Consider the following 26,468-nt stretch of genomic DNA (forward strand, 5'->3'; position numbering starts at 1 on the left):
TCACTTTGCAAGAAACTTCTTGACCATGCGCAGGATGAGGTAGGCCCAGAAGATGTGCAGGAACAGGAGGACCACCAGCATGACGTTGAAGAAGTAGTAACCAAAGAACGGGGGGTACTGGAGTGTGGGGTACACCCACGTACAGTGGATCAGCCTGGAATGACGTAACCAATACAGACAATGATGCTGATGATGGTAATGCATTTTATTTGCAAGATACTTTCACAAACCCGAAGTGCTAAAATATACATTTATATGATACAGACTACTAGATATGATAAGCTCTGTTAAACATTTACACTTGTCCTGGGTGGTGTTCAGTGTGCATGGAACGTGAGAAAACAACGTGAAGCAGAGGCGGTATAACCAGTAAGAATTCAAAAATGTTTTTGCTTTTCATGCCTCCTAAACACAAGCCTTTGTGAAGGAAAACAATGGCTACTCTTTGCTTTATCGGGGTTTTTCATTATTGAAATAAGTAGGTAAATACTATGTAACTATCTGTACAAAAATGATAGCTAAGAAATCTGGTGTTCTGTCAATTGGTAAGTAATGTCCATGAGAGAAAGGGGACATTGTTTAGCTTCTCAGCTTTCGTGCTCATTCAATGCCGTCCAATTCAGGAAAGATTAACCAGTTGCGGAAACATTGGGTCGTATTCAACAGGCACCAGACTGAAACAGGAAGGGGAAACCTGAGCCTGACCAAACAGAAACATTGGGTCGTATTCAACAGGAAGACGGAAACAGGAAGGGGAACCCTGAGCCTGACCAAACAGAAACATTGGGTCATATTCAACAGGCACCAGACTGACCAGGAAGGGAACCTGGAAACTGTCATAACAGGGAATGGGAAGAAGAGCCTGGAAACAGAAAGGGAAATAAACCACTGCCAAAACAGAAACATGACTATTCAACAGGCACCAGACTGAAACAGGAAGGGGAACCTGAGCCCGACCAAACAGAAACATTGGGTCGCAGGATGAGGTAGGCCCAGAAGATGTGCAGGAACAGGAAGGAAACCAGCAGCCTTGACCAAAAACAGAAACATTGGGTCATTCAACAGGCACCAGACTGAAACAGGAAGGGGAACCCTGAGCCTGACCAAACAGAAACATTGGGTATTGGGTGTGGGGTACACCAAACAGAAACATTGGGTCAGTGGCACCAGACTGAAACAGGAAGAGCCTGACCAAACAGAAACAATGATGCTGACCAAACAGGTAACATTTTATTTGCAAGATACTTTCAACAGGCACCAGACTGAAAATAGGAATTTATATGATACAGACTACTGATAAGCCTGACCAAACAGAAACATTGGGTGTATTCAAAGGCACCAGACTGAAACAGGAAGGGGAAACCTGAGCCTGAACAAACAGAAACATTGTGGTGTTCAACAGGCACCAGACTGAAACATGGAAAACAGAAACATTGGGTCGTAGAAACAGGCACCAGACTGAAACAGGAAGGGGAACCCTGAGCCTGACCAAACAGAAACATTGGGTTTGCTATTCAACAGGCACCAGACTGAAACAGGAAGGGGAACCCTTGCCTGAAAACAGAAACATTGGGTCTATTCAACAGGCACCAGACTGAGGAAGGGGAAATGAGCCTGACCAAACAGAAACATTGGGTCGTATTCAACAGGCACCAGACTGAAACAGGAAGGGGAACCCTGAGCCTGACCAAACAGAAACATTGGGTCGTATTCAACAGGCACCAGACTGAAACAGGAAGGGGAACCCTGAGCCTGACCAAACAGAAACATTGGGTCGTATTCAACAGGCACCAGACTGAAACAGGAAGGGGAAACCTGAGCCTGACCAAACCAATTCAGGAAAGATTAACCAGGAAGGGGAACCCTGAGAAACATTGGGTCGTATTCAACAGGCACCAGACTGAAACAGGAAGGGGAACCTGAGCCTGACCAAACAGAAACATTGGGTCGTATTCAACAGGCACCAGACTGAAACAGGAAGGGGAAACCTGAGCCTGACCAAACAGAAACATTGGGTCGTATTCAACAGGCAGAAACATTGGGTCCAACAGGCACCAGACTGAAACAGGAAGGGGAAACCTGAGCCTGAAGAAACATTGGGTCGTATTCAACAGGCACCAGACTGAAACAGGAAGGGGAACCCTGAGCCTGACCAAACAGAAACATTGGGTCGTATTCAACAGGCACCAGACTGAAACAGGAAACAGGCACCAGACTGAAACAGGAAGGGGAACCCTGAGCCTGACCAAACAGAAACATTGGGTCGTATTCAACAGGCACCTGAGAAACTGAAACAGGAAGGGGAAGGGGAACCCTGAGCCTGACCAAACAGAAACATTGGGTCGTATTCAACAGGCACCAGACTGAAACAGGAAGGGGAAACCTGAGCCTGACCAAACAGAAACATTGGGTCGTATTCAACAGGCACCAGACTGAAACAGGAAGGGGAACCCTGAGCCTGACCAAACAGAAACATTGGGTCGTATTCAACAAGCACCAGACTGAAACAGGAAGGGGAACCCTGAGCCTGACCAAACAGAAACATTGGGTCGTATTCAACAGGCACCAGACTGAAACAGGAAGGGGAACCCTGAGCCTGACCAAACAGAAACATTGGGTCGTATTCTGAAACAGGAAGGGGAACCCTGAGCCTGACCAAACAGAAACATTGGGTCGTATTCAACAGGCACCAGACTGAAACAGGAAGGGGAACCCTGAGCCTGACCAAACAGAAACATTGGGTCAAACAGGCAAGACTGAAACAGGAAAGGGAAACCTGAGCCTGACCAAACAGAAACATTGGGTCGTATTCAATAGGCACCAGACTGAAACAGGAAGGGGAACCCTGAGCCTGACCAAACAGAAACATTGGGTCGTATTCAACAGGCACCAGACTGAAACAGGAAGGGGAAACCTGAGCCTGAACAAACAGAAACATTGGGTCGTATTCAACAGGCACCAGACTGAAACAGGAAGGGGAAACCTGAGCCTGACCAAACAGAAACATTGGGTCGTATTCAACAGGCACCAGACTGAAACAGGAAGGGAAACCTGAGCCTGACCAAACAGAAACATTGGGTCGTATTCAACAGGCACCAGACTGAAACAGGAAGGGGAACCCTGAGCCTGACCAAACAGAAACATTGGGTCGTATTCAACAGGCACCAGACTGAAACAGGAAGGGGAACCCTGAGCCTGACCAAACAGAAACATTGGGTCGTATTCAACAGGCACCAGACTGAAACAGGAAGGGGAACCCTGAGCCTGACCAAACAGAAACATTGGGTCGTATTCAACAGGCACCAGACTGGGAAAGGGAAACCTGAGCCTGACCAAACAGAAACATTGGGTCTAGGCACCAGACTGAAACAGGAAAGGGAAACCTGAGCCTGACCAAACAGAAACATTGGGTCGTATTCAATAGGCACCAGACTGAAACAGGAAGGGGAACCCTGAGCCTGACCAAACAGAAACATTGGGTCGTATTCAACAGGCACCAGACTGAAACAGGAAGGGGAAACCTGAGCCTGAACAAACAGAAACATTGGGTCGTATTCAACAGGCACCAGACTGAAACAGGAAGGGGAAACCTGAGCCTGACCAAACAGAAACATTGGGTCGTATTCAACAGGCACCAGACTGAAACAGGAAGAGGAACCCTGAGCCTGACCAAACAGAAACATTCGTTTTCATTTTTGGGGCTGACTACAGAGCTGGAAAAATATAGAATTCAAATATGTGGGGGAAAAAAGTAAACGTTTGTTTTCGCTTTCAGTTGCATAACCTTTTTCTACGGTGTGCACTAATGAACACGACCCTGGTTTACTTTCTCTGCAGAGAACAGAACATGATGTTTTGTACGTTTGCAAAGTTCAACGTCTCTTTGTTTGGCCTTTCAGAGTGAAATGAGATGGTTGATTGTTTCTCACAGGAGAGGTAAACAGAACATAATTCAATAAATATTGGCTTCTGTATCACTGAGCGCTCAGGAGACAAAGACATTCCCCTGACAATCACTCCTCCTGTGTGCCAATTGGTGAACAAACAATAGAGAGAGAGAGAGAGAGAGACACACACACGCACACGCGCACACACACACAGCTAGGGTTCGTCAGTTGCCTTACCAGAATGGGAAGATGATCAGTCGGGTTACCATGAACACAATGGCAAACACCACAAAGAGACTGTTGCAGGTTCTCTCCCATTTGGCGTAGTTAAACAACTTGGCAGACTGGGGTAGGAGAGAGAAGAGAGAAAAACACACAGTGAGTCTCCCCTCTACCAGAAACACACGTCACAGCTCACTCTATGTGGGTGTTCTATATGCACCCGTTTCTGTTCAGTACACTACTGTTAACATGAGCCCTATGTTTACCAGTGGGCCATTTAGGATGTAACCGTTGCTCTGGATAAAAGTGTCTGCCACTCTTGGCCTCCCGAGTGGCTCAGTGGTCTAAGGCACGGCATCGCAGTGCTAGCTGTGCCACCAGAGATTTTGGGTTCGGGTCCAGGCTCTGTCGCAGCCGGCCGCGAACCGGGAGACCCATGGGGCGTCGCACAATTGGCCCAGCATCGTGCGGGTTAGGGGAGGGTTTGGAGGGCAGGGATGTCTTTGTCCCATCGGGCACTAGCAACTCCTGTAGCGGGCTGGGTGCAGCGCACGCTGACACGGTGGCCAGGTGTACAGTGTTCCTCCGACACATTGGTGCGGCTGGTTTCCGGGTGAATGTTCATTGTGGGTTGTGTTTAGGTGGACGCATGGCTCTCGACCTTCACCTCTCCCGAGTCCATACGGGAGTTTCAGTGATGAGACAAGACTTTATCTACCAGTTGGATACCACAAAATGGTAAAATAAAGGGGTAAAATAAAAATATATAAATAAAAAAGTGTCTGCCACACACACACACAGAACACACCACACACTACACACAGACAGAACACACCACACAGAACACACCACACAGAACACACCACACAGAACACACCATACACTACACACCACACAGAACACACCACACAGAACACACCACACAGAACACACCATACACTACACACCACACAGAACACACCACACACTACACACACACAGAACACACCACACAGAACACACCACACAGAACACACCACACACTACACACCACACACTACACACCACACAGAACACACCACACAGAACACACCACACACTACACACCACACACCACACAGAACACACCACACAGAACACACCACACAGAACACACCACACACTACACACCACACAGAACACACCACACAGAACAAACCACACAGAACACACCACAGACTACACACCACACAGAACACACCACACACTACACACCACACACTACACACCACACAGAACACACCACACACTACACACCACACAGAACACACCATACAGAACACACCACACACTACACACCACACAGAACACACCACACACTACACACCACACAAAACACACCACACACTACACACCACACAGAACACACCACACAGAACACACCACACACTACACACCATACATAACACACCACACAGAACACACCACACACTACACACCACACATAACACACCACACACTACACACACAACACACCACACAGAACACACCACACACTACACACACACAGAACACACCACACACTACACACACACAGAACACACCACACACTACACACCACACAGAACACACTACACACCACACAGAACACACCACACAGAACACACCACACACTACACACCACACAGAACACACTACACACCACACAGAACACACCACACAGAACACACCACACACTACACACACACAGAACACACCACACAGAACACACCACACAGAACACACCACACACTACACACCACACAGAACACACCACACAGAACACACCACACACTACACACCACACAGAACACACCACACAGAACACACCACACACCACACAGAACACACCACACACAGAACACACCACACACAGACACTCCACATGGTAGCAGACCTCTAGCAGGACGTCGGAGGCATCGTGGATGAGCATCACCAGGGTTCCTATCCGGATGTAGTTGACACACCAAGAGAAGGACAGCAGTGTCAGGGTGGCCAAATGGTGGATGATCTGTTCCTTAAAGTCCTAGAGGAGACAACACAACAAACATCTTCACCTGTCGCTGTTGTTTCTGTAGCTACTGTTGTTATTCTACTACGTGTCCTCAAAACCACTTGATAGTGTAACATGCATAACTAAGCTGGCAGATGGACAATGTGAGGCAGGTTGGAACAACTAATATAGTGGAAAAGATCATTAACTGTAATTGCTTATGAGTAGCCAACTGCAATTTACTTTGATAAAAATGTCTCATACTTTCTACTTTTCATCTCCATAAGATGTTTAATGTGCTGGCCTGTCAGAGGTGGCAGGCAGGCCACTATCTAATTAGGACTGCAGTAGGTAACTAATGTGAGAAAGCAGAGCTTCTCAGTTAAACGGGTCAGAGAGTGGAGGATAATGCAGGTGTATGGGAAAGAAAGCAGAGCTTCTCAGTTAAACGGGTTAGAGAGTGGAGGATAATGCAGGTGTATGGGAAAGTAAGCAGAGCTTCTCAGTTAAACGGGTCAGAGAGTGGAGGATAATGCAGGTGTATGGGAAAGAAAGCAGAGCTTCTCAGTTAAACGGGTCAGAGAGTGGAGGATAATGCAGGTGTATGGGAAAGAAAGCAGAGCTTCTCAGTTAAACGGGTCAGAGAGTGGAGGATAATGCAGGTGTATGGGAAAGAAAGCAGAGCTTGAGAAAAGCCCATAGGGGCTGGCAGGGACTGGGATCCCCGACTCTCACCTTCCTCTTGACATCAAAAGTGACTCTGAAGAGAAGCGAACCATAGAAGCTCATCTCCAGGATGTAGTACCAGTACTGAGAATCCAGCATAGTCTATAGAGAGAGAGAGAGAGAGAGAGAGAGAGAGAGAGAGAGAGAGAGAGAGAGAGAGAGAGAGAGAGAGAGAGAGAGAGAGAGAGAGAGAGAGAGAGAGAGAGAGAGAGAGAGAGAGAGAGAGAGAGAGAGAGAGAGAGAGAGAGAGAGAGAGTGAGACAGAGAGAGAGAGAGAGAGAGAGAGAGAGAGAGAGAGAGAGAGAGAGAGAGAGAGAGAGAGAGAGAGAGAGAGAGAGAGAGAGAGAGAGACAGTCAAAACTGTTCGCTGCTCTGGCCCCCCAATGGTGGAACAAACTCCCTCACGACGCCAGGACAGCGGAGTCAATCACCACCTTCCGGAGACACCTGAAACCCCACCTCTTTAAGGAATACCTAGGATAGGATAAGTATTCCCTCTCACCCCCCCCTTTAAGATTTAGATGCACTATTGTAAAGTGACTGTTCCACTGGATGTCATAAGGTGAATGCACCAATTTGTAAGTCGCTCTGGATAAGAGCGTCTGCTAAATGACTTAAATGTAAATGTAAATGTAAATGTAAATGAGTAAATGTAAATGAGAGAGAGAGAGAGAAGAGAGAGAGAGAGAGAGAGAGAGAGAAGAGAGAGAGAAATGTAAATGTAAATGAGAGAGAGAGATGAGAGAGAGAGAGAGAGAGAGAGAGAGAGAGAGAGAGAGAGAGAGAGAGAGAGAGAGAGAGAGAGAGAGAGAGAGAGAGAGAGAGAGAGAGAGAGAGAGAGAGAGAGAGAGAGAGAGAGAGAGAGAGAGAGAGAGAGAGAGAGAGAGAGAGAGAGAGAGAGAGAGAGAGAGAGAGAGAGAGAGAGAGAGAGAGAGAGAGAGAGAGAGAGAGAGAGAGAGAGAGAGAGAGAGAGAGAGAGAGAGAGAGAGAGAGAGAGAGAGAGAGAGAGAGAGAGAGAGAAGACACCAGTAACAGGTAACATAATCTTACAGTGCCATGAGTGAATCACATTCCAACAGAACAGACTCAAAACAAAGAGCTCTCCAAATCCCTTCTCCTATGTCTGAGTGTTTGCATCTGAAATGGCACCCTATTCCCTATACAGTGCAAAGGCCTCTGTTCAAAAGTAGTGCACTAAATATGGGGCCATTTAGAACGGAGACAGTGTCTCTAGCTGGGGCAAAGAAATCAGGGGCTGTGTAGCCATCAAGCATCTTAGAGTAGAGTGATGATTTAAGATCAGTTTGGAGTTTTAGATCAGAATGAATAAGACAACGTGGACAGGGGACAACTGGTCATAGATCAGCAGATCCTACTTAGAGTCCCCTGTTTCAAGGACAGTTTTTTCCATCTACGTAACATTGCAAAAATCTGAAACTTTCTGTCCAAAAATGATGCAGAAAAATGAATCTATGCTTTTGTCACTTCTAGGTTAGACTACTGCAATGCTCTCCTTTCCAGCTACCCGGATAAAGCACAAAATAAACTTCAGTTAGTGCTAAAAAACAGCTGGAATCTTGACTAGAACCCAAAAAATTGATCATATTACTCCAGTGCTAGCCTCTCTATACTGGCTTCCTATCAAGGCAAGGGCTGATTTCAAGGTTTTACTGCTAACCTACAAAGCATTACATGGACTTGCTCCTACCTATCTTTCTGATTGGTCCTGCCGTACATACCTACACGTACGCTGCGGTCACAAGACCCCTCGGGTTCGTGCTGGGGGGAGATATTCGTGGGCTATACTCTGCCTTTTCTCAGTAGTAAGTTGGTTGTTGAAGATATCCCTCTAGTGGTGTGGGGGCTGTGCTTTGGCAAAATGGGTGGGGTTATATCCTGCTTGGTTGGCCCTGTCCGGAGGTATAGTCGGATGGGCCCACAGTGTCTCCCGTCCCCTCATGTCTCAGCCGCCAGTATTTATGCTGCAGTAGTTTGTGTCGGGGGGCTAAGGTCCGTCTGTTATATCTGCAGTATTTCTCCTGTCTTATCCGGTGTCTAGTGTGAATTTAAGTATGCTCTCTCTAATTCTCTCTCTCTCTCTTTCTCTTTCTCTCGGAGGACCTGAGCCCTAGGACCATGCCTCAGGACTACCTGGCCTGATGACTCCTTGCTGTCCCCAGTCCACTTGGTCGTACTGCTGCTCCAGTTTCAACTGTTCTGAATGCGGCTATGGAAACCTGATCTGGACGTGCTACCTTGTCCAGGATCTGCTGTTTTCGTACCGCACCTGCTGTCTCTATCTCTGAATGTTCGGCTATGAAAAGCCAACTGAGCCAACTGTTGCACCCTCTACAACCACTGTGATTATTATTATTTGACCCTGCTGGTCATCTATGAACGTTTGAACATCTTGGCCATGTACTGTTAAAATCTCTACCCGGCTCCCGACTGGTCACGCCTCAGAGCCTGGTTCCTCACTAGGTTTCTTCCTAGGTTCCTGCCTTTCTAGGGAGTTTTTCCTAGCCACTGTGCTTCTACACCTGCATTGCTTGCTGTTTGGGGTTTTAGGCTGGGTTTCTGTACAGCACTTTGTGACATCGGCTGATGTAAAAAGGGGTTTATAGATACATTTGATTCATTGAATTTGATTGATACATACGGCACCAGAGCTACATGGTGTTTTACACTACGCTACAGTTGGTATTTACTTAGCAACTACATGGTTAAAATTGCAATTGCATAATAATTAGTCTATCTAATACCACTTTTTATTTTGGGGGATTCATCAAAATTAGCCCTACTAAGTAGGCCAACAAGTTGGATACCAAGTAGTTACCAACTGTGTTGAATTCTTTGTTGCAAATACGATCACATAAGACACATCCAAAATCTCTCAAACAAACTATGCCTTCATCCCAATTGGCACTCTAGTCCTGATGTAGTGCACTCCGTTTGACCAGGGCCAATAGGAGGCGCCATCTGGGACGTGACCTGCTTTAAACCCCAGGCAACATTGTTAGGTGTGGAGCCTGATCAAACATAATCCTATTGTCTCCGTTCCAGTTTGGGTGACATCATCATTCCTTTGATTAGGACCTGGCACCCAGTAAAGACTGAACAGCAATCTAAGCCACACATTCCCCCATTTGTTAAAGATACATTTAAAAACAGTCTCACTACTAAATATGGACCTGTGTATTTTGGACCTGAGAATCAGTATTATCGACTAGTTTTATATGTTTTATGTGTGACTCATAAATCTGGACATGGTTAGAAAGCGTCAGCCAAGCTGCGCCTGTTCAAGTATGATATGGTGTTTTTCTTCCTGGTTGGTTATAGTAGTGTGGAGACACGTGAGAAGAGTAAGGGGAGTGTGAGAGCTCTTCAAAATCACCCTGGTAAATGACCAGTAGTGCTGAGCGATTAGCCAAAGAAATGTAACAACTAATTGGTCAACATCAGTTCAATTATTAGATTTTTTCTGTGAGGTCAATGTGCAGTTTCTCTAGAGAGAAATCAGATCAAGCCTGAACTGTGCGATGTAGTAGGGCGATCACTACCATCATGGCACTGTTATTCACTGTTTTATTCTGTGTTGTTTCAGCATTCAATCCACATAATGCATACAGAAACCAGAAATCCTGATCATTTTATTAATAATCAAACTGGCCTCAAAAAGCACTAATTGCTCAGTACTAGAAAACACACACACACACACACACACACACACACACACACACACACACACACACACACACACACACACACACACACACACACACACACACACACACACACACACACACACACACACACACACACACACACACACACACACACACACACACACACACACACACACACACACACACACACACACACACACCTGTTTTGGAAATCCATTCCACACTTCCCTCGTATCATAGAACCATTCTTTCTGAAATACAAAACAAAAGGAGACACATGCAGTGAAATCTTTAAAGAACATTACAGGACAATCTCATCATGATGCTTTCAATTTACACCGGCATTGCCCTCGAGGCCTTCAGACACTTGCTGAAGCCATCACCGTCAAATTCCCATAGAGCTCATCTCTCTGTCCTCTCCTCCCCTCTTCCCCTTATCCTCCTCTCCCCTCCTTCACTTCAGGGTAGAAGGACTGAAAAGAAGTTCTCCATTTCAGCTCAGCTCAGATAATATTTTTATCCAGCAATTGAGTCTTCCATTTTGACCTTCTCTCTGCTTTTACCCGGGACAACCTGTTAAAGTTCTACTTTGAGGATGTTCATTTCATGTGTATAACATATCATAAAGTGTTAGGAATTTGTATTTGCTGTGTGTTTTGGTGGTACTGAATGTAACAGAGTTAAGACACAGTAACCTCACTCCACATCTTGAAATCTCTTCACACGCACTTAATTGTTATCTTGTAAAGACTTGTGTTTGAGAAGCATAGGATCACTAGAGTCACTACTCACATCATACAGGGACACAACTCCTCCAATTAACGCCAACAGATAGAACACAAACCTCCAACTGCAAAACAGAGACAGAGACCGAGACAGACAAGGGACAATAATATAAGAAGAAGAAAAACACTACTGAGTGAAAGGTGAAAATGTGGAATAAGCTATACTCTCACACACAACACACAGCTTTACCTAGCCTCTCTGAACTTCTTCAGTACTCCGGGACGATCCTGGTTTCTTCTCTTTCTGAACCAGCGCTCCACCTGCCTAACGCACCAGCCGCTCTTCTTAGACAGACCATCTATAACTGCCTGGGAGGGAGGGAACCAAGTGTGTTTGATTAGCACCAGCTGCCAGCTAAACAGGGCTACTAACCCTTATGCTAAGTTGACTTCCATACATTGGGGTAAATCAGATGTCACCAAAATCACTTTAGTAGGGCAAATTTGTCCCCACTAGCTGGCTACTTGTTTCATTTCGCTGGCTACTTGAGATTTCGGTAAGACACTGGACCATGAGCAAAATAACCATCAGGGTATTTAGATCTGAGAGAGAGGTCTCGTGGTGTGAGGTTTCAATAATCCCTTCAAAGACTGTCAGGACCGTCTGATGATATACACACATCAGGAGACTCACACACACACGCACGCAGATGCACACAGATGTGTGGAAATTCACACACATAAGCACACATAGCCACACAAATGTGTGTGCGTACGCACACAAGTGCATATAGACGCATTGACACAAAGACTTACACATACGCTCGCGCACACACACCTCATGTGGAGAGATGGGTAAAGGGAGAAAGTCATGTGGATAAACATTAACATCCCTCATGACCACATGGTGAGTCATGGACCAAAACATTTGGCCTGGAGCATAGTATCTGCATTAGAGGTTGGTTAGCTGGACATCTGGGTGATGTACACGATCACAGGTCTGAACAGCAGATATACTGTATGATAGTACCCCTGTCTGAGCCAGAATGGCCCACAGGGCCGGAGCCCATCCCCTATACCTGTAGCCTGAGGCAGCTGGACATCTGGGTGATGTACACGATCACAGGTCTGAACAGCAGATATACTGTATGATAGTACCCCTGTCTGAGCCAGAATGGCCCACAGGGCCGGAGCCCATCCCCTATACCTGTAGCCTGAGGCAGCTGGACATGATACAAGTACACCCCTGAACAGGTGAATTCACTTGAATCCAACCAAATCTACTTGAATTTCTATCGCAGTGCCGTATGCTACAATCCAACTCCTTAATGCTGACTCCCTAGCAGAGCAGTGTCAGGAGATATTGGTTGTCTTTGGTATGACTAGACCAGGGATCAAACCCCCAACCTTCCAATCACAGGGCTGACACTCTAACCACACTCCAACCAAATGGCTAATGAGTTGGTCAGAGCATCAGCATCCTCCAACCAGGGATTCAGGAGTGTAGATGGCAGTCTGCCAGATGGCAGTGTTTGACCAGAGTGATAGATGGGCAGGGTTTGACCAGATGACAGATGGGCAGGGTTTGACCAGAGTGACAGATGGGCAGGGTTTGACCAGAGTGACAGATGGGCAGGGTTTGACCAGAGTGACAGATGGGCAGGGTTTGACCAGAGTGACAGATGGGCAGGGTTTGACCAGAGTGACAGATGGGCAGGGTTTGACCAGAGTGACAGATGGGCAGGGTTTGACCAGAGTGACAGATGGGCAGGGTTTGACCAGAGTGACAGATGGGCAGGGTTTGACCAGAGTGACAGATGGGCAGGGTTTGACCAGAGTGACAGATGGGCAGGGTTTGACCAGAGTGACAGATGGGCAGGGTTTGACCAGAGTGACAGATGGGCAGGGTTTGACCAGAGTGACAGATGGGCAGGGTTTGACCAGAGTGACAGATGGGCAGGGTTTGACCAGAGTGACAGATGGGCAGGGTTTGACCAGAGTGACAGATGGGCAGGGTTTGACCAGAGTGACAGATGGGCAGGGTTTGACCAGAGTGACAGATGGGCAGGGTTTGACCAGAGTGACAGATGGGCAGGGTTTGACCAGAGTGACAGATGGGCAGGGTTTGACCAGAGTGACAGATGGGCAGGGTTTGACCAGAGTGACAGATGGGCAGGGTTTGACCAGAGTGACAGATGGGCAGGGTTTGACCAGAGTGACAGATGGGCAGGGTTTGACCAGAGTGACAGATGGGCAGGGTTTGACCAGAGTGACAGATGGGCAGGGTTTGACCAGAGTGACAGATGGGCAGGGTTTGACCAGAGTGACAGATGGGCAGGGTTTGTACTATCCATTAGAATGTGTATGATCTCATAGTGCAATGACGTTTGATATTGACACTAATAATTAGGACTATATGTAAAAGGTGTAAGTGTGATTTCTAATGTGTAGGGTTAATACCTGGCCAGGGTTTCTGGAGTGAGAGAGATAGTAGAGTTTGAGGATGGGGTTGTCTGGTACTCTCAGTCTGGCCTTCTCCCGGATCCCCACTGAGGCTGCTAGAGGCGTGGCTATCAACCTGGGGGACAACATACAGACGCAGTTAAATATATTGGACTTTACAATGGGGCAGAATGTTCCGATTTTTTCATTTTCAAAACTGGTAGAATTTTTACCTTGTAGGCACATGCAAGTTACCACAGGTGAGATTAACTACACGGCAAACGAGAATCATTGCCTCCAACTAAATTAACTTGAATAAACACACAGATGCACACAGGCACAAACACAGTAGCAAAGCAGCTAAATTGTAACTTAACATCTACTTCCCTGTAGCAACCTATAAAAGGGGCTTTTTTTGTTCAGCGAGCTCTCCTTTCAAACTGGTATCTGATGAGTAGGAATTCTATGGTGTAGGGAGACAGTGAGGTAGAGGTTTGAACTAAACATGGTTTAGTAGTATATAAACAGCACGGAGTATGAGCCGGTTCTCTGGACACAGCATTGTCCTGGACTAGAAACCATTTCAATGGAGAATCTCCATTGATCAAAATATAATATATTACAGTGATGTGAAAAAGTATTTGCTAATTTTCTCTACTTTCACATATTGTTTATACTGAATGTTACCAGATATTCAACCAGATCTTAATATTAGATAAAGGAACACGAGTGAACAAATAACACAACAATTACATACTTATTTCATAAACAAAGTTATGCAACACCCAATGCCCTGTGTGAAAAAGTAAGGTCCCCTTAGACTCAATAACTGGTTGTGCCACTTTTAGCTGCAATGTGTGGCAGGTAGCCTAGTAGTTAGAGCATTGAGCCAGTAACTTAAAGGCTGCTGGTACAAATCCACAAGCCGACAAGGCTCTGTCAACGTGCCCTTGAGCAAGGCAAAAAGTGATACTTTTGACTCATCTGTCCATAGAGCATCCTTCCAAGAGTCTTGATGATCATCCAGGTGCTTCCAGGTGCTTTTTGGCAAACTTGAGTCAACTGGTTAGATGAGATGGGTCCCATTATGTCTGGAGAAAACCAAACACTGCATTCCACAGTAAGAACCTCATACCAACTGTCAAGCATGGTGTTGGTAGTGTGATGGTTTGGGGATGCTTTGCTGCCTCAGGAATCAGGTAGCTGGACGACTTGCCTTAGTAGAAGAAGCCATGAATTCTGCTCTGTATCACAGAATTCTACAGAAGAATGTCAGGGATTCTGTCTGTGAGCTGAAACTGAAGCACTGCTGGGTCATGCAGCAAGACAATGATCCAAAACACACAATCAAGTTTACATGAAAATGGCTAAAAAGCTACACATTTGAAGTTTTGGAATGGCCTGGCCAAAGTCCAGACCTAATCCCAATTGAGATGCTGTGGCAGGACTAGAAACGAGCAGTTCATGCTTGAAAACCCACAAATGTCGCTGAGTTAAAGCAGTCCTGCATGCAAGAGTGGGCCAGAATTCCTCCACGGCGATGTGAGAGACTGATCAACAACTACAGGAAGTGTTTGCTTGCAGTCATCGCAGATAAAGGTGGCACAACCAGTATATTGAGTGCAAGGGGGAAATGACTTTTTTCACACAGGAGAATTGGGTGTTGGATAACTTTGTTAATTAAATAAATCAAATAAGAATCCATTTTGTTGTGCTATTTGTAAACTCAGGTTGCCTTTATCTAAAATGAGGTTTTGGTTGAAGATCTGATAAATCAAATCAAATCAAATGTATTTCTATAGCCCTTCGTACATCAGCTGATATCTCAAAGTGCTGTACAGAAACCCAGCCTAAAACCCCAGACAGCAGTATCAAAAATCAGAAAGGAGGCCAATACTTTTCCACTGCACTGTACCTGTCATTTAGCAGACTTCTATCCAAAGCCACATACAGTCAAGTGAGCAAACCTTTTAGGTATGGCTGGTCCCGGGAATTAAACCCTCCATCCTGGCAATGCAAGCGCCATGCTCTACTAACTGAGCCAGGACTACAGGAGAACATGTTTCTTAGTCAAGGCTTAATCTTTGTCTGGGAAACTGCCCCTATATGTTCAGCAAGCTCACCTTTCGAACAGGTATCTGACCAGTAGGAAGCCTATGGCGTAAGGCAACGTCACATAGAGGTCAGAGGCTTTGGCGTAGACACGCCCATCTCGGTCCTCTAGGTCCGCCCAGGTCAGGTTGACTGGCAGCCAGAAGCGGTCCCACCAGATCCACTCATATAGGGTGTCAATCATCCTAACGACACAGGGGTAGAAGAGGAGCGTTATGTTAGAAAACACATGTCAATAGGTATCACGTTATCGAACAGAGGAGGCTGGTGAGGAGAGGACCCACCAGATCCACTTGTATAAGGTGTCAATCATCCTAACGACACAGGGGTAGAAGAGGAGCGTTATGTTAGAAAACACATGTCAATAGGTATCACGTTATCGAACAGAGGAGGCTGGTGAGGAGAGGCCCCACCAGATCCACTCGTATAAGGTGTCAATCATCCTAACGACACAGGGGTAGAAGAGGAGCGTTATGTTAGAAAACACATGTCAATAGGTATCACGTTATCGAACAGAGGAGGCTGGTGAGGAGAGGACCCACCAGATCCACTCGTATAAGGTGTCAATCATCCTAACGACACAGGGGTGGAAGAGGAGCGTTATGTTAGAAAACACAAGTCAATAGGTATCACGTTATCGAACAGAGGAGGCTGGTGAGGAGAGGACAGTTCATAGTAATGGCTGAAATGGTGTCAATGAAATGCTTCCAAAAACATGGAACCAGTGTTTGATACCATTCCATTTATTCCGTTCCAGCCAAAAGCACATTTAACGTGCCACCAGCCACCACTGTTATCAAGTGAGGCCTGATGAAGACCTAAAGTAAAGTGGAAACGATGTCGCCAATAAACCACATGGGAGCAAGATTACAGTGTGCAGAGTCTCTTTCAATCATTTGCTGAATAGATGTTTTTAATCCAGCACCTCAAAAACATTGTTTACATTGTTTGCAAACATTGTACCATCTAAACATTTATATTTTCAACATCCAAAAAACATAGTATTTTTGGATGTGACTGTTCCACTGGATGTCATAAGGTGAATGCACCAGCCACCACTGTTATAAGTGAGGCCATGGATGTCATAAGTGAATGCACCAATTTGTAAGTCTGATAAAGACCTAAATGTAAATGTAAATATAAATGTAAATGTATTTTCAGCAGTTTGAACCACATGGGAAATGCTAAGATTACAACGCTAAAAGGAAACTTTGATTTGAATTTGATTTAAAGAGGAAACATAGAAATAGTTTTTATGGAAATGCTTCCAGACAATGACAAATAACTCCCATCTATATTACATTGTTTGAGCAAAATTGAATGACAGATCTATAACTCCCATCTATATCTGAATTCTGTCAGGTTGAGCATGCTAAAATGACAGATCTATAACTCCCATCTATATCTGAATTCTGTCAGGTTGAGCACAATGCTATAGAATGACAGATCTATAACTCCCATCTATATCTGAATTCTGTCAGTTTGAGCACAATGCTAAGAATGACAGATCTATAACTCCCATCTATATCTGAATTCTGTCAATTGAGCAAATGCTAAATGACAGATCTTAACTCCCATCTATATTGAATTCTGTCAGGTTGAGCACAATGCTATAGAATGACAGATCTATAACTCCCATCTTTATTTGAATTCTGTCATTTGAGCAAATGCTATAGAAATAGATGTACATGGAAATGCTTCCAATGATAATGACAGATCTATAACTCCCATCTATATCTGAATTCTGTCAGGTTGAGCACAAAGCTATAGAATGACAGATCTATAACTCCCATCTATATCTGAATTCTGTCAGGTTGAGCACAATGCTATAGAATGACAGATCTATAACTCCCATCTATATCTGAATTCTGTCAGGTTGAGCACAATGCTATAGAATGACAGATCTATAACTCCCATCTATATCTGAATTCTGTCAGGTTGAGCACAAAGCTATAGAATGACAGATCTATAACTCCCATCTATATCTGAATTCTGTCAGGTTGAGCACAATGCTATAGAATGACAGATCTATAACTCCCATCTATATCTGAATTCTGTCAGGTTGAGCACAATGCTATAGAATGACAGATCTATAACTCCCATCTATATCTGAATTCTGTCAGGTTGAGCACAATGCTATAGAATGACAGATCTATAACTCCCATCTATATCTGAATTCTGTCAGGTTGAGCACAATGCTATAGAATGACAGATCTATAACTCCCATCTATATCTGAATTCTGTCAGGTTGAGCACAATGCTATAGAATGACAGATCTATAACTCCCATCTATATCTGAATTCTGTCAGGTTGAGCACAAAGCTATTGAATGACAGATCTATAACTCCCATCTATATCTGAATTCTGTCAGGTTGAGCACAAAGCTATTGAATGACAGATCTATAACTCCCATCTATATCTGAATTCTGTCAGGTTGAGCACAAAGCTATAGAATGACAGATCTATAACTCCCATCTATATCTGAATTCTGTCAGGTTGAGCACAATGCTATAGAATGACAGATCTATAACTCCCATCTATATCTGAATTCTGTCAGGTTGAGCACAATGCTATAGAATGACAGATCTATAACTCCCATCTATATCTGAATTCTGTCAGGTTGAGCACAATGCTATAGAATGACAGATCTATAACTCCCATCTATATCTGAATTCTGTCAGGTTGAGCACAAAGCTATTGAATGACAGATCTATAACTCCCATCTATATCTGAATTCTGTCAGGTTGAGCACAAAGCTATTGAATGACAGATCTATAACTCCCATCTATATCTGAATTCTGTCAGGTTGAGCACAAAGCTATTGAATGCAGCTTTAACCATGTTTTGAAGCAATACAGTTTGTTTACAAGTACACTGTTTACAAACAACAGAGTAAAACAAACAAACTAATATTTTGGGTTCTGATGGGGTTAGGCAATTGAACTAAGCTGATAAGGCACCTATAAAAGTTAGATTCTTCAAGAAACAATGTGTATATACCGTTAATTTATAAGTCTAAAAAATAGAAGTCCCAAATGGCAGATTGACCCTTAAAGATGGAATCTGCAGTAGAGGAAACAGAGCCACTGTCCTCCCCACGGCCGCTGTTATTGTGTGTTTTGTCAAAGAAGGTGAAGAGTGTATCAAAGTAAAATTGCAGTACACTATTCTGCTGTTCTATTGCCTGTGAAATGATGTCCAAGAGAAAAACTCATGTTGGTATTTGTTCTAATCTGGCAGACTGACATGGCAGTTGAACCAATATAGGATTACAGTTAAGGGGTTGAACTTAGAATTGGGTAAAGTTTGCATTTGCATGTACTTTATTTATTAACCAGGAATTGATCATGATATATTGTTCATAAATCACTAGTTCCGGATATCAAGAGTGCATTCATTCACTATCAGTCAGATTTGATACCATTTTACAACATGAGTTGATGAGTTCGTTGGACACCAGTGCTGTAGGTCGTGTAGATAGTGTGGGTGTGTATAACCTAGGTCACTCCAGTCAAGTGCACATGCAGTTCTTTATTTCCAATACAAATATTGACACAACAGCCTTCGCCTCTTTCTCAAGATGCTTCCCCACACCTTGTCCAACACACAGGTCAGCAGAGAAAACATCACTGGCAGCGGTAGACAATGAAACCCAGGCTGCAGCCTAGCAACATATATCCCAGGAAATCACAGACTAGACTTTTTGTCTTTGTCTTTTTTTCTACAACAAGATCAACGCTGAAACGGATCACAACCCCTAGTGGTCAAGTCATGGTTCAAGAGTTATGGAGTTCTTTGAATCCCAGATGGCAGTGAGTTGACATACAGCAGTGTTCCCCCAATGGGGGGTTTTATTAGGCCCCCCAAGTGTTCAGCCCAAGTATTTATTTATTGTTGGACATAAGACTGTAAAAACAGCATGAAATCATCTCCAAGTGATTTTAATGTTGTAAATGTGTTCCCACGTATTCCCACGCCTGGTAGAGCCGTGGCGTATAGAAACGTAAGCAAGGATTGAAATGATGTCTTAGTCACATATTATATTGGTTTGGGCTTCTTGCGGTCAATTTGTAGTCTACACCCCAACCATCCACTCATGGAAGTAATCATTCCTAGGCTGAATCTAGTTGATAATCCCTAACGTACAGACTGATTCATGTGAAGGGAAAACAGGGCGAAAGGGAAAACTACTCGTGAATAATGTCAACAATATCAATAGGGGGCCTCTATGGCCCTGGGCAGATTCTGATGACACACACACACGCCCCTAAACGAGTGCAGACTATTTACTCTTCTTGTCATTTAGTCTTTCACACTGAGGTGTGTGTGTGTGTGTGTGTGTGTGTGTGTGTGTGTGTGTGTGTGTGTGTGTGTGTGTGTGTGTGTGTGTGTGTGTGTGTGTGTGTGTGTGTGTGTGTGTGTGTGTGTGTGTGTGTGTGTGTGTGTGTGTGTGTGTGTGTGACATGCTCGCATTTGTGTGTGAGACTCGTTGCCCCCATGGGGTCCATTTTGATGACATCACTGCTGATGTCAGCACATCCCAGGGCTCTCTGCAGTGTTCTGTATAGTCAGTGTGTAACTCAGCACATCCCAGGGCTCTCTGCAGTGTTCTGTATAGTCAGTGTGTAACTCAGCACATCCCAGGGCTCTCTGCAGTGTTCTGTATAGTCAGTGTGTAACTCAGCACATCCCAGGGCTCTCTGCAGTGTTCTGTATAGTCAGTGTGTAACTCAGCACATCCCAGGGTCTCTGCAGTGTTCTGTATAGTCAGTGTGTAACTCAGCACATCCCAGGGCTCTCTGCAGTGTTCTGTATAGTCAGTGTGTAACTCAGCACATCCCAGGGCTCTCTGCAGTGTTCTGTATAGTCAGTGTGTAACTCAGCACATCCCAGGGCTCTCTGCAGTGTTCTGTATAGTCAGTGTGTAACTCAGCACATCCCAGGGCTCTCTGCAGTGTTCTGTATAGTCAGTGTGTAACTCAGCACATCCCAGGGCTCTCTGCAGTGTTCTGTATAGTCAGTGTGTAACTCAGCACATCCCAGGGCTCTCTGCAGTGTTCTGTATAGTCAGTGTGTAACTCAGCACATCCCAGGGCTCTCTGCAGTGTTCTGTATAGTCAGTGTGTAACTCAGCACATCCCAGGGCTCTCTGCAGTGTTCTGTATAGTCAGTGTGTAACTCAGCACATCCCAGGGCTCTCTGCAGTGTTCTGTATAGTCAGTGTGTAACTCAGCACATCCCAGGGCTCTCTGCAGTGTTCTGTATGTCAGTGTGTAACTCAGCACATCCCAGGGCTCTCTGCAGTGTTCTGTATAGTCAGTGTGTAACTCAGCACATCCCAGGGCTCTCTGCAGTGTTCTGTATAGTCAGTGTGTAACTCAGCACATCCCAGGGCTCTCTGCAGTGTTCTGTATAGTCAGTGTGTAACTCAGCACATCCCAGGGCTCTCTGCAGTGTTCTGTATAGTCAGTGTGTAACTCAGCACATCCCAGGGCTCTCTGCAGTGTTCTGTATAGTCAGTGTGTAACTCAGCACATCCCAGGGCTCTCTGCAGTGTTCTGTATAGTCAGTGTGTAACTCAGCACATCCCAGGGCTCTCTGCAGTGTTCTGTATAGTCAGTGTGTAACTCAGCACATCCCAGGGCTCTCTGCAGTGTTCTGTATAGTCAGTGTGTAACTCAGCACATCCCAGGGCTCTCTGCAGTGTTCTGTATAGTCAGTGTGTAACTCAGCACATCCCAGGGCTCTCTGCAGTGTTCTGTATAGTCAGTGTGTAACTCAGCACATCCCAGGGCTCTCTGCAGTGTTCTGTATAGTCAGTGTGTAACTCAGCACATCCCAGGGCTCTCTGCAGTGTTCTGTATAGTCAGTGTGTAACTCAGCACATCCCAGGGCTCTCTGCAGTGTTCTGTATAGTCAGTGTGTAACTCAGCACATCCCAGGGCTCTCTGCAGTGTTCTGTATAGTCAGTGTGTAACTCAGCACATCCCAGGGCTCTCTGCAGTGTTCTGTATAGTCAGTGTGTAACTCAGCACATCCCAGGGCTCTCTGCAGTGTTCTGTATAGTCAGTGTGTAACTCAGCACATCCCAGGGCTCTCTGCAGTGTTCTGTATAGTCAGTGTGTAACTCAGCACATCCCAGGGCTCTCTGCAGTGTTCTGTATAGTCAGTGTGTAACTCAGCACATCCCAGGGCTCTCTGCAGTGTTCTGTATAGTCAGTGTGTAACTCAGCACATCCCAGGGCTCTCTGCAGTGTTCTGTATAGTTAGTGTGTAACTCAGCACATCCCAGGGCTCTCTGCAGTGTTCTGTATAGTCAGTGTGTAACTCAGCACATCCCAGGGCTCTCTGCAGTGTTCTGTATAGTCAGTGTGTAACTCAACACATCCCAGGGCTCTCTGCAGTGTTCTGTATAGTCCGTGTGTAACTCAGCACATCCCAGGGCTCTCTGCAGTGTTCTGTATAGTCAGTGTGTAACTCAACACATCCCAGGGCTCTCTGCAGTGTTCTGTATAGTCAGTGTGTAACTCAGCACATTTCACTGCCCTGAAAAAACATAACAACAACGCCACATCACAATGTCTTTGCGGAGACAATGGAATCACCAACCAAACAGATCTACAGGTCGAAATGGAACAACAAAACAACATTTTAACCACAGAAATTGAATACTAGTTATATTGCTGTGGTCTGATGGGCAATGTCCTTTCTAGTAATTCTGTGTCTATGCGTTTAACCTTATCTTGCACATCTGTGACGCAATTGCATTATGATTTAAAGATAATATCGTGGCGCCAAGCATATTACATACTGGCACTACCTAGCCTGAGTACCTGTATGTTTGTTTTACTACAACAGATACAAACTACCTATCAAACACCTGTCTATCAAGTACTTGTCTATCAACACCTGAACAGCAATAAGTCCAACTGACCTGTGTTAGTATGCCACTGAGAGAACATTCTGGAATAGCAGTGTGCAATATGTATGGTGTATGTTGCTGTATGAGATGGGTTCAAGGTGTATGACATGGGTAATATTCAATGTAGGGTAGGTATTATGTTGAGGATGTAATGTACAGTGTTTATCATGTATACAGCAGTACTGTGTGTCTAAGACAATTTTCACCTGGGGGAACATTACAGTTTATCCTATACTAGCAGCCATGCTAGACAACCTAGTCACGTCGGACTAGTCCATAGAGCGATGGGCAGTGTGTATTAGCGGTAGAACACAGCCGATAAGGAAGGCCCTTTGCATTGTTAGCGTTCTGCTGAAGATCATCTGGGGATTCAGACATTCAGTCAGTGACGAACATGACAAACCACACTCTGTCTGCATATTGTATGTTTCCTTCTCTTTCTCCTCTCCCTCCCTGGTCTCTCTGTTTCTTTCTCTCTCCCGCTGGTATCTGTCCATCTCTTTCTCTCCTCTGACTCTCTCTCTCCCTGGTCTCTCTCTCTCCATCACACATACAGGGACACAGGGTTCAACTGTACTGGTATCTGTCCATCTCTCTCTCTCCCTGGTCTCTCTCTCTCCCTGGTCTCTCTCTCTCCATCACACATACAGGGACACAGGGTTCAACTGTACTGGTATCTGTCCATCTCTCTCTCTCCCTGGTCTCTCTCTCTCCCTGGTCTCTCTCTCTCCATCACACATACAGGGACACAGGGTTCAACTGTACTGGTATCTGTCCATCTCTCTCTCTCCCTCTCCCCTGGTCTCTCTCTCTCCATCACACATACAGGGACACAGGGTTCAACTGTACTGGTATCTGTCCATCTCTTTCTCTCCTCTGACTCTCTCTCTCCCTGGTCTCTCTCTCTCCCTGGTCTCTCTCTCTCCCTCCATCCACACATACAGGGGCACAGGGTTCAACTGTACTGGTATCTGTCCATCTCTTTCTCTCCTCTGACTCTCTCTCTCTCCCTGGTCTCTCTCTCTCTCATCCCCCACATACAGGGGCACAGGGTTCAACTGTACTGGTATCTGTCCATCTCTCTCTCTCCCTGGTCTGTCTCTCTCCATCCCACATACAGGGACACAGGGTTCAACTGTACTGGTATCTGTCCATCTCTCTCTCTCCTCTGACTCTCTCTCTCTCCCTGGTCTCTTTCTCTCCTCTGACTCTCTCTCTCTCCCTGGTCTCTCTCTCTCCATCCCACATACAGGGACACAGGGTTCAACTGTACTGGTATCTGTCCATCTCTCTCTCTCCCTGGTCTCTCTCTCTCCCTGGTCTCTCTCTCTCCATCCCACATACAGGGACACAGGGTTCAACTGTACTGGTATCTGTCCATCTCTCTCTCTCCCTGGTCTCTCTCTCTCCCTGGTCTCTATCTCTCCCTGGTCTCTCTCTCTCCCTGGTCTCTATCTCTCCATCCCACATACAGGGACCAAGGGTTCAACTGTACTGGTATCTGTCCATCTCTCTCTCTCCCTGGTCTCTCTCTCTCCCTGGTCTCTCTCTCTCCCTGGTCTCTATCTCTCCCTGGTCTCTCTCTCTCCCTGGTCTCTCTCTCTCCCTGGTCTCTATCTCTCCCTGGTCTCTCTCTCTCCCTGGTCTCTATCTCTCCCTGGTCTCTCTCTCTCCCTGGTCTCTATCTCTCCATCCCACATACAGGGACACAGGGTTCAACTGTACTGGTATCTGTCCATCTCTCTCTCTCCCTGGTCTCTCTCTCTCCCTGGTCTCTATCTCTCCATCCCACATACAGGGACACAGGGTTCAACTGTACTGGTATCGTACTTTTTCATCAACTTTCTCAAGCCTGATAAATGTACCAGAACTAGGGAGTGATTTATTATCTTTGACGTGCATGAAGAGATAAAATACATACATCACGCAAAAGAGGTTTGCAGAATATGACTGAGTGGGAAAGACGTTATACTTGTATAGAGACGTGATTAAGACAGAACCTACAACAGACTGTATGCTCAACTCACATAGTATTTTAATGATTGAAAAAACAATGGCTCCAATGTATCAAAGATGATCTTTAGATTTTAACCCTGAAAATGACTGTTCAGTCCAAAACGTACAACTAAGTGCAGAATAGGAGGCCAAAAGGTGAAAGGGAGGATAAATAGTGTTTTCCTCATTCCACACACACACACACACACACACACACACACACACACACACACACACACACACACACACACACACACACACACACACACACACACACACACACACACACACACACACACACACACACACACACACACACACACACACACACACACACACACACACACACACACACACCACTAGATATCCCAAAGAACTGTGACAGGCACTGTTAACTGTAAAGCAATCCGTTTCCATGAGTACATGCTCTCCAAACACAAACATCTTTAGAGTAGAGTAAAACCAGTCAAGATTAATCTTAAAACTCTGATTACATTTGGAGATTTTTTACAGTTCCATTTAAACCAAAATGGTAATTACACTTCACTGGTTGAATGCTGATGACTTCACGTGGGCGATCCAGCTAAAGTGCCAGAGATCCATCATAGTTTGAGTTTAAGTTACAAAACTATAAATCAATCAACCTCGAGAGCGTTCAGAAAACCTTAGGTGGAGAATCTCTATACACTCACTGACCTACTAAGAAAACAGAGGGTCTATTCAGTCTAATCCTAAAATGTAAGATAAAGCTTAGCTCCTCTAACAGGGGACATGCTCACCTGAAAGAGCCAATTTAACATCAACCTCACTCATACAACTCCCACCGGTTGCTTGGGACAGACTCGAGTTGAAACCCGCTCCTCCGTTAACGAGGACAGGTGTAAAACAACAGAAAGGAAGCGATAGCTATTCACATCCCAGGTAGAGGACCCCAGACAACACTCCTACAGCACATTCCCTGAAACCATACAATGAATCCAAGGTCATAGGGAAACAGAATATACCACAAGGCTTCCCACCATTCCACCCTCAATATGCAAACTAGGTAAGGTAGGTCCTGTCCTCACCCTCAGTAGGGAAACCAGGTAAGGTAGGTCCTGTCCTCACCCTCAGTAGGGAAACCAGGTAAGGTAGGTCCTGTCCTCACCCTCAGTAGGGAAACCAGGTAAGGTAGGTCCTGTCCTCACCCTCAGAAGGGAAACCAGGTAAGGTAGGTCCTGTCCTCACCCTCAGAAGGGAAACCAGGTAAGGTAGGTCCTGTCCTCACCCTCAGAAGGGAAACCAGGTAAGATAGGTCCTGTCCTCACCCTCAGTAGGGAAACCAGGTAAGGTAGGTCCTGTCCTCACTAGAGCTGTAGATGTAATGTTGACTGTGGGAAACAAACAGGCGTGACCAACCCTCCATTCAGTAGGCAGGCTCTCTCCCTCGCTCTCTCTCCCTCACTCTCTCTCCCTCGCTCTCTCTCCCTCGCTCTCTCTCCCTCGCTACCTCTCCCTGTCTTTGTTTGACATTCTTTAAAGGGTCACACCCAGCTCCGGCACAATTGGACAGGAGTTTTTTCCTTCCCCTCCAGGTACGTTGTCGTAGAGGGACGATAATGGAGAAGTGTTACGATGCAATACACACACAGAGAGAGATAAACAGACAGACACACACACACAGAGATAAACAGACAGACACACACAGAGAGATAAACAGACAGACACACGAACAGAGAGATGAGACGGACAGACACACGAACAGAGAGATAGAGAGAGAAG

At 45.5% G+C, this 26,468-nt stretch overlaps 1 protein-coding gene across 1 annotated transcript; it reads right to left on the bottom strand.

Annotated features, from left to right (window-relative positions):
* Positions 1-25,615, bottom strand: LOC124035401 (ceramide synthase 2-like). The gene is made up of 10 exons (XM_046348852.1): positions 25,487-25,615; positions 15,802-15,975; positions 13,697-13,814; positions 11,487-11,605; positions 11,304-11,361; positions 10,712-10,762; positions 6,835-6,927; positions 6,004-6,132; positions 4,125-4,231; positions 1-154 (listed from the first exon to the last, which is right to left on the bottom strand). The coding sequence occupies exons 2-10, from the start codon at positions 15,972-15,974 to the stop codon at positions 1-3; spliced, it is 1,002 nt and encodes a 333-aa protein (XP_046204808.1). The 5' UTR covers position 15,975; positions 25,487-25,615.
* Between the last annotated feature and the right edge of the window lie 853 nt (positions 25,616-26,468).

This window comes from Oncorhynchus gorbuscha, linkage group LG05 (assembly GCF_021184085.1).
Source record: "Oncorhynchus gorbuscha isolate QuinsamMale2020 ecotype Even-year linkage group LG05, OgorEven_v1.0, whole genome shotgun sequence".
In the NCBI taxonomy this organism is placed as follows: Eukaryota; Metazoa; Chordata; class Actinopteri; order Salmoniformes; family Salmonidae; genus Oncorhynchus; species Oncorhynchus gorbuscha.